Consider the following 9,623-nt stretch of genomic DNA (forward strand, 5'->3'; position numbering starts at 1 on the left):
ATATATGCATATATGTATGTATGTGTGTATGTGTATGTTTGTGTGTGTGTATGTACATGTATGTATATACATATGTATGTATATGAAATGTGATTTCGTTGTTCAATGCAATTAATTCTGTAAATGTATTTTTAATGTGTTTTGTATGTTTTATTTTCTCCTTGTTTGGAGGTTATTTTCGATGAATAAACAAAATGAAATTTTGACAGTCGAGTGTCTTCTGTCTGGCCCACATATTATTTTTGATTGCATGTTCTTCTTTATTCATCTTTTTTTACAGGCTCTCTAAATTACATTTCTGAATTCTATTAATACTTAATGGTTTTAAATTTATGTAGTGCAAAATAGAGAAAGTCTCTATGAGCTGTAAACACGTATATATATATATATGTATTGATCTAATGTTGGTTTTTGCTTTAAATATTTTCATACTCGCTGATTTCTTTTCATTACTGCAAAGACGATTTAGAGTTTAGCTCTATCATATTATCATTTATATATAAAAAACATTTATTCGGAGACCTCATCTTGTCGTCAAATGCTTATGAGAGGACGTATCATATTGACCTTTGTTGTTTGCCATGCTTTAGGACTAGTGTTGTCTAACTATGCATGTGCATGAGTGTGAAGAATTAGATGCCTTAATTGGATTTGAATTCCCAACAAAGCCTCAATGGCCTAGGTGGTTAAGGTGTCTGCATAGACAGATTCCGGTTTTGGCACTATTTTTTCACACTCACAGATTCCACTTCTTTAATATTTAAAAATTTATTCATATTACAGCATTACCGCAAGACGGTTTAGAGTCTATCAAATCATTATACAATAGGGTATTTGCTATGTTCAATCTTTGCGTGCATGCTGTAACTGTGGCTATAATCTCTTGTTGACAACTGCTGATACATGTCAAGTCCTACAGTATGCATAATCAGTTTAGAAACTACTTTTCAAGCACTTTAAATAGGCTATAAAACATCTGATTCTTGACAACACGCAACATATTTTATTAACAAATTGTTGGCCCACAAAGAGGTATCAAACAGAAAACTGACTATGGTTACGCACCGCACTGTATACTGTGTTGACCTACTTTTTGGCAATGTGACTTGAAAATATTGTGATATATTCCTATGCCAGCAGCTGGAACATGTCATGTATACTATAATGAAATGTCATACACTACTAAATTTTGCTATTTCTCAAACAAGTTTTTATTTATCAATTAATCATCAGTAAAATATACAATTCCTGATTTGATGGTTCCCGACTAAATTTGTGCCTCCTGATTTAAAAAGAAAAATATAGACCTACTCAATAGAAAATTTATTTTCTGCAGTGAAGATTGAAATGAATCCTTAATTGTTACATGTTAACCAGATCCCTCGGCGTAGGACGGTGTACGTTAGACCTACAGCAGGTATTTATTTTCATACGATATCTTACCTGTTAGCCACCTGTCATATGGTCTGTTTACAATATAAATTTGCACTGGTCAAGTCTATAAATACCAGACATATTCAAATTATATGTATACATTATATGTATGCATACTAAAATCAAATTATGCTGCATAGCATTAAACGTATAAGAACAAATTAATGATGTTGTAAATGTATCGTCCATAGCCCATCAACAAAAATATATACATATATGTAAGTATATGTATATATAAAGCAGCTAGTCACACAGGTTCAATCACACAAAGGATTTGTTTTGCATGCCTTTTTGATGTTTAAAATCTATATTTTTAACTTGTCATCAGTATTTTGTATGTAAACACAGTGGCTTTAGCCCTCAGGGTTTTTAACTGTATGGAATATTTTCTATAAATAAATGAAATTTCAAATAAAATACAAGAAACAATATATAGGTTTACTATAAGCCAGCAGGCATATTATAATTATGCTATAGATTCAACTAACTTCTCAGTGCATTTTAAAATTGGTAACATTAACAGTGCAGTGAACTGATAGTGACCACAGACTGGTCAACATTCCGGTCAACATTTCTAGAAATGAATATGTTCTGAGATATAGATGCTGTCAGATTATGGCAAACTACCCATTGGAATAAGTTGTTATACAATAATCAACTGTTGGATTGGGTAATTATGAAATGCTAAATAATTACTATATTCAGTCCCCCCTTTTTGTATGTCAGCCTTGATTATCTGATTGAGAACTAAATGTGGTTAAATTATCAAAACTAAAAAGTTGTTAATTAATAAAAGTAAAAAATTATGATAAAGCTAAAATACAGTAATACAATAAAAAGAGAAATCAAGCTTTAAAATACTTAAAATTCTTGAAAGTAAGTCCTTATTATTAAAAGTTTTGTTCAGCCAACATTCAGTCTGAAGTAAAATTACGACAAACGTAAAATTTTACTCGCACGTTACTTCCGACGTATGTCCACATGATGTTTATCCAGGACAACTAGTTCAAAGCTTAGAAGTAACCATGCAACTTTTCCGGAAGTGATAGTCACCACAAATTTGTAAACAATTATGAAAACATTGTGCCTACAAAGGCTTACATATCACAGTGTTATTTTGCCACTCATTTGTAGGTATTTATATTTTGCAAATAATTAAGGTCAAAATAAAGGTCACATTTACTTGCGAGCTCTGAAGTAAGTGCGTGTCTACACAGCACAGCAAGTGCGTATTCCTTAACTTCCTTGTGTACGCAGAATTACTGTAGCACACTTACTCCTGAGACTGCTCAGGAGTAAATCGTATGTAGTAAGGTTGAAGTGCACGGGCACTACCCAGGGTTTACGACAAGTATACTGCTACTTTAAAGCTTACTTCTGACTTGTCTGAACGTGCCTTATGTAAATTAATTTCAAACAAACTTAATTAGAATGGAAAATAAATGTATGCAAACTTGTAACAAATTGTAACCTCTTTTAAAAGATGAGCTGATGGAAACAAAAAACATCTATTATTGTGCAATATCTTAAATCTTAAAAAAGGATTTAACTGCAGTTGTCAAAACTGGCATTCACAATAAAAACTTAAGTAATTTAATAGTGAATTGAGGCTATGTATTTTAACAAAATAGAAATTGAACAGAATGAACAGGCATCATAGAATACATGCATCATAGAATACATCAACCACAAAAGCAATGTAATATAGTACTTCAAAACTTAAATCATCAACATACTGTAAAAAAAATAATAACATTATATGCTCAAATTTAACACTAAATAATAACCACCAGAGAGAATAAATTTTCTGATTTAGGAAAAGGAAGTAAAAAGTAATAACATTATATGTGGCGTAGACAAGCCAAACCGGTCACTCATCGCAACATGTTATGGAACATGTTGCAATGTCGAAATTATTTGAAAGTTATGTATTACTATTAAGCTATCCGTTAGATATCTATACCTCAATCTATGTTGTTATATAACAATATTTTTTAATGATTTATTGATGGTTTCTGCCTGAGAAATCTCGGAAATTATAAAACCTTTAAAAGCTGATTTCTCAAGTACTGTTATTTAAACAGCTGTGTGTTTAAACTCCTGTAACTTCCTAGAAAAATATTAGATTTAAATGATTCTTTTACCATTTTATAACCTTTTTTTTTTTTTTTTTTTTTTTTTTTTTTTTTGCTTGTTTGGCTTGTCTTTGTGCCAAGTGCTCAAACTTAAGGCTATTATACTACAAAATATACCAGAGAGAATAAAACACTTCCTTATTTAAGGAAAGGAAGTTAAAAAATAATTATGGTACTCCAGGCTCCAATTTAATGATACTTCTACTCATTACATTATTTTTCACACTCATTTGAAACTAGTGTAACAACAAAAGCAAAACAAAATCATAATTTAACTTAAAAAGTAAATTAAATTTAAAAGCTTATTTATCATCATGAAATTAATGCAAAATAGAGATTAATTCAAAGTTACATCTATACTTAACACTAATGAAAAATGTAAAAGTATTAAGTTAACTCACATATAGTAAAAAAAAACATTTATAAGCAATGCAAAATTTAAATTAAATTTAAAAGCGTAATTATCACCATGAAATTAATGCAAAATAGAGATAAATTCAAAGCTACTATCTATACTTAACACTAATGAAAAATATAAAAGTATTAAGTAAACTCACATAGTAAAAAAGAAACATATATAAGTAATGCAAATATTCATAAAAGAAAACAAGAAAATAGAATTTGATTTTAAATAATAATCAAAGTCAGCATAGAAAGGACGCATACCACCTACATGCAGATAACTGTTTCCTAACATTAGCGTTGCATATGTTTCTTTTCCTTTCAATTTTTTCATAATATTCAGTGGGAAAGGTATCAAAATCAAAGCGAAAATATTAAAAAAAAATGTATTTTAAAGCTAGACCCAAAGTATGTGATAGAATAAGGTGACCCAAGTCGATATTAATTTATTACCTCTAAAATGAGTCATCTAGGCTATGCATCAGTGGCTACAATCTCGTGGCAGCAGTGCATCATGCAAAGTATGGCATTGCAACATACATTAACAGCAATATTAGCAACTTCTCCATTATTAAAGAATCTAGCTCCGATGGTATATTTTTGGCTGTGGTAAAGGTTGGCAGATACTACAATTATAAATATCTATAGGCTGCCAAATATTAAATAGCCTCTCACAGCATTGCCTAATTACTCACTTAAAGTTTTTGCTGGTGATTACAATAGTCATCACATGTCTTGTGGATATGATACAGAAAATGAAGCCGGTTAGCAACTCATGGCATGGGCATCAGCCAGTGACCAATACCTCCATGATGCCAAACAACCTGGCAGCTTTTATTCATGCAGATGGAGAAAGGAATATATTCCAGATCTTTTTCTTGTATCTAGAGATCTAAATGGACAATCGATTCGGGCTTCACAAAAGATACTTTCTCACTTTCTTCATGCTTCAGAACTCGAAGGTGAAACCAACAACAAGCAAATGTGAAGTTAGGAAGAAGCTGTCTGAGGCTTTTTCGTCATCCCCACCAAAGTCACCGCTTTCTTCTCCTTACACCATATCTGATGTTGATGTAGGTCTCTCTGTAACTAAAGCAAGGAAACTAAAAAACCTGGGACCTCATGGACGTTTATGGTTGAGCTTTTTGTTTACTAACATCCATGCCACAGGAGTAATCCTTTCATTCGGAAAAGTAATCGCTATCCTGAAACCTGGTAAACCTGCAGCAGATCCAGCCAGCTATCGGCTTGTTATGCACCACTTTTAAACTGTTTGAACGCCTCCTTCTCTCTAGATTAATGCCACTAGTGGAACCTATTTACCATCCAAACAAGCAGGGTTTAGAGCTGGAAAGAGTTGTGTTGATCAAGTACTTGCTCTCACTACCTGCAACGAGCCCTTAAGACTGGTATTGCACTCATAGACCTTTCATCTGCATATTACTTCACATGCTTCTGTTTAAAGCCGCCAAAATCTTCAGATGCCAGGCCACTATACTTGTTGTTTCTTCAATGCTATCCAATAATGTAATAATGTCATATTTTCTAAATTTATATTCTTGTATTGTATTTGTGTATTCTTACGAAAGTGCCTTTAAACATGATTCTTAATGAAAAGGACGCTATATAAATTTGGTAAATAAATGAATAAATAGAATAACGCAACCCGAGTCTTAAACTTGCCCACGACCACAATGCATTCACCAGATGACACACATAAGTAATTTCCTGTAACCCATTTTTTTAGGTTGCGACCCAAGGTTTTTCCGACCGCTGTTGTACACCAACTTTTTATGCTACAAAAGTTACATTTTATACAAAAAATTTGTCAATATTTTATACATCAACATTGCTAAATTTAATTTATCATCCAATCACAATATTTCTTTAACAACAATGTTTATTACCAATATTTTTTGCAACAGCCCAGTTGCTATAAATGGGCTATAAATAATATGTTTAATAATTGTATATTTGTATGGTTGCATTTCCCTTGTTTGCTACTACAACTCTTCGTGGGTGATTTGAGATAGATAATCCCCATGGAATGTTGATTCCATCCTCTTCTTTATCAATTCTTTTGATGAGACTTCCATCATTACTGAATACCTCCAATTTGTCTTCACTTGATATAATAATGTTATCATCTGCATCCACTACAACTCCACGTGGCTTCAACATTCCATCTGCTTTGACAATGTTTTTCAGAAACTTAAACTCGTTATCCAGTACTTGTAATACATATTGTTTTGTATTTTGAAATTTCAATAAATTAGTCTGATCATATAATACAATCACATTCCCTCCTTTGGTAAGAGTAATGTCAGGGACATTGCGTTCTTGTGGTATACGCCGCATAATCTGGCCATTACCAATGTTTAACACACAGATATTATTCCAATCGGCTACATACACAACAGACTCATCTACATGGAGACCCTTGGGATTCTTCAGTTGTCCCTGACCGATTGATCTAATCACCTGATCCTTAGTATTAATTAATGTGATACATTTATTACCATAATCACTAAATGCTACATCACCATTCTTCATCTTGTACATTCTGTTAACTTTTACACCTTCTGGTAATGTAACCTTTTCAATATACTCTCCTGATTGCGTGTACCTGAAAATGTATTTTGTCCGACAAGAAACAAGCATGCGATCATCATCATACAGAACTACATCTGAAACAATGTCTTCTTTTATTTTAATGGTGTGTACCAGTCCTTCCTTATTTACTTTTATGCTCATTGGTGACTGTCTGATTGGTTTATCGCCAACACGCACATCTAGTTTGCATATACCTGGGCTTGTGCACTTTCCTGTAACAGTGGGATCTCCGTTGTCATCTTCTTCAACTTGAGAAATGTTGGTTTCTCCTGTAGGGTGTGTCCATGTTGCCTTTAATTGGTTTGCATCTATGTCACAATCTTCTGTTTTGTTTACTTTGACAACAATTGGCTGACCTTGGGTCACATCTTCTCCTCCTTTTAATGATAGGCGATCTGCCATCTGTTCAGTCACGTTTCCAATATCACATTTCCATTGCAATATAGACATGCTTTTGTTGAAGTTAATTTCGCCATCATCGTTTGGCTCTGTCTTAGGCAATTCACCAATTTTGTCCTTAAGTGCTTCATATACTACATTACTTGATTGCATAGCTGTAGTTTTATCACCCATTAAAATCTCGTTTAATCTACTCTGTAAGTTTTTTACCTCATTTATTTTTGTTTTCAATTCATCACTTTGCATGTTGCTTACCTTTTTTTTATTTTTGTAGATTGTTTCTAATTTATTTTTCATTTGTTCTGTATTGTCATTGATTTTATTGATCAGTTCTTTTGCAGTATCATCTATAGCTTTTAAACAGGCAGCTTTACTGTCTTCTAATTTGTTATCATTGTGCATAACTCTATCAATACCTTTTTGTAAATTGTCTGTAAAATCATCGGCATCTTCTTTCAATTCTGCAGCAGTTTTTTCAAACTGTTGAAAAGCCTCTAAAATTTTGATAGGTTTGTGGCTGGTACTTGTACACTCCTCGCATATTAGATTTTTACTTTCTGTGCAGAAAAACCTGAAAGGTTTACTATGAATCAAACACGTCAGCTGAGGTTGTTGTAACACTAACAGATCATCTTCTAGAGCCTTTGATTGCATGTACTCCAATGTTCGTAGATTGTGATTTGCCATTGATGGAAATCTGGTATGATGGTCACTACAAGTATTGCACAAGTCTTGTCTGCAATCTTGGCAGTAGTATTTTGCTTCATTTTTCCCACAAACACACACCGAATCTCTTTTTGGAAATTGTTCAGAATTTCCAAATAAGTCATCCAAAAATGGGTTTGCCTTAGCCATCTTGAAATAAGCCTGAAAATGATTTATAATAAAATTAATGAACAATCCAACATTTCTGAAACATTTTTTTCAAGATAGGAGTGAACATTTTCACATCTTGAATTAATTGAAATTAAATAGTGCAGAAAAGTGTGTTATTGTAATACCTTAAAAGCTTGTTTGAATATTGTACTTGGGTAGTAGGCTTTTGAAATATTTGTCTGTAGTCACTTAATATATACGAACACACACACACATGCACACATGCATATGTACTTATACAGTATACATACATAGATACACTATGAGTACTGTTTGTATCTTTTATGTATTTGTTTTCATTTATATTTACAAATAGACTTGCCAGAAGCCTCTTATATTTTATGATTTTTCTCATTCTGGATAGCGCCACCAACAAGAAAGGTAATTTAGAAACAGAATAAGTGACTTGTGAAACACAGAATGCAAGTACCAGGATGCCAAATGAATGATGAAACTTAGTCACTCGCATCGACTAGTTAGGCATGATTAAAAAATAGTCCTCCTTAATAAAACGGGCCTAAATTATCTAGAATAGACCCTGGTAGTAAGACTAGTGTGGACAATGGCAAACACAATTAAGCTTAGGCTAGATGGCATACCATTAAAAATACATCACTTTCCAGGAGAATGGCCCTAGAGTCTAGTAGGCTTAGTAGAGGCTTTGTCCTATTTTTAATTTCTTACTTAATTACAGTAGGTCTACCTTTTTAGTAATGTTCTGCCCTAGACCTAAATCTGTAGCTAACGGTGAGCAGGGTTCTGTAAGTACACGGTTATCACTCCATAGTCGTTCAGCAGGCCAGAACTATATACTAAACTGTTTTAACACTTTGACTGCGTTTGTTACACAACGCTTGACTGCCAAAGACGGAAATCTCCGTCTTTTGAGTATTATTATACAATCCAATAGATAGGAAGTTGTGGACCTGTGGTAGAAATTTCTGCAATAAATTCGTTTTGGACCGTACATTTTTTCACTTTTGAAACCCCAGCCCCCAACATGCTTAGCGTGACGTGTTTACTTACACCAAAAAGCTCGAGTATCTCCAGGATACGAAACGCGACAAAGAAAATGGATCGCACTCGTCTGTTTTCAGAAGAGGTCATTTCAGAAATCTTCGCGGATTCGGACTCCGAAAATGATTTTTTAGTATGCAACAATGTAGTTTTAGTTTTAGTTTTGTCTTTATTAACGTCACACTCTTATAATACAATAAGACCAGCCAATACTGGCTTATGAGTGACACATCTTAAAAAAATACATGAAAAAAGCTTCAAGGGCTCATAACTAGTTTTTTTTTTTCTTTTCCTTTTTTACTTTTTTTCCCTTTTTTTGTTTTTGTGTACTACCACGCAACATGAAAGAAAGGAAAAAGTCTACAAATAGAACATATAATAAATAAAAAAACACACAAATCTCAACATTAGTGATTAAACAAAATAGACTGCCGTATTGAAAGAATCTGATTGGCGAATTTTGCAACCATATAACAGTGATTGCCATCACTCATCAAGTATGTAAATTTTTCAATATTACTTAGGTCAGAGAAGGATGGATTAAATTTAGCAAGATCATTAAACAGTTGGGTTCTGAAAGAAGTGTATACTGAACATTCAATAAAACAGTGCAATTCATTTTCAATATAATCCAGATTACACAGATTACATTTCCTCTCATTAACTGGAGTATTGTTATAACGCCCGGTTTCTATGGCAATGGGTGCACAACCCGATCTGAAAAGGGCCAAAGCACGTCTATTACAT

General features: G+C 32.9%; 1 protein-coding gene across 2 annotated transcripts in view; it reads right to left on the reverse strand.

The window, feature by feature from the left end:
• Positions 1 to 5,382: 5,382 nt before the first annotated feature.
• Positions 5,383 to 9,623, reverse strand: part of LOC117112427 (tripartite motif-containing protein 2-like) — a 14,478-nt gene continuing 10,237 nt past the window's right edge. For both annotated transcript variants that reach the window (XM_033255509.1, XM_033255510.1), the window contains one exon: positions 5,383 to 7,850. In XM_033255509.1, coding sequence (XP_033111400.1) covers positions 5,931 to 7,838 — 1,908 coding nt within the window. In that variant the 5' untranslated portion in view covers positions 7,839 to 7,850 and the 3' untranslated portion in view covers positions 5,383 to 5,930. The remainder of the gene's footprint in view (positions 7,851 to 9,623) is intronic.

The sequence above is a fragment of the Anneissia japonica genome, unplaced genomic scaffold, assembly GCF_011630105.1.
Source record: "Anneissia japonica isolate Jap-2015-1 unplaced genomic scaffold, ASM1163010v1 scaffold562_len126453_cov116, whole genome shotgun sequence".
NCBI classification, from domain to species: domain Eukaryota; kingdom Metazoa; phylum Echinodermata; class Crinoidea; order Comatulida; family Comatulidae; genus Anneissia; species Anneissia japonica.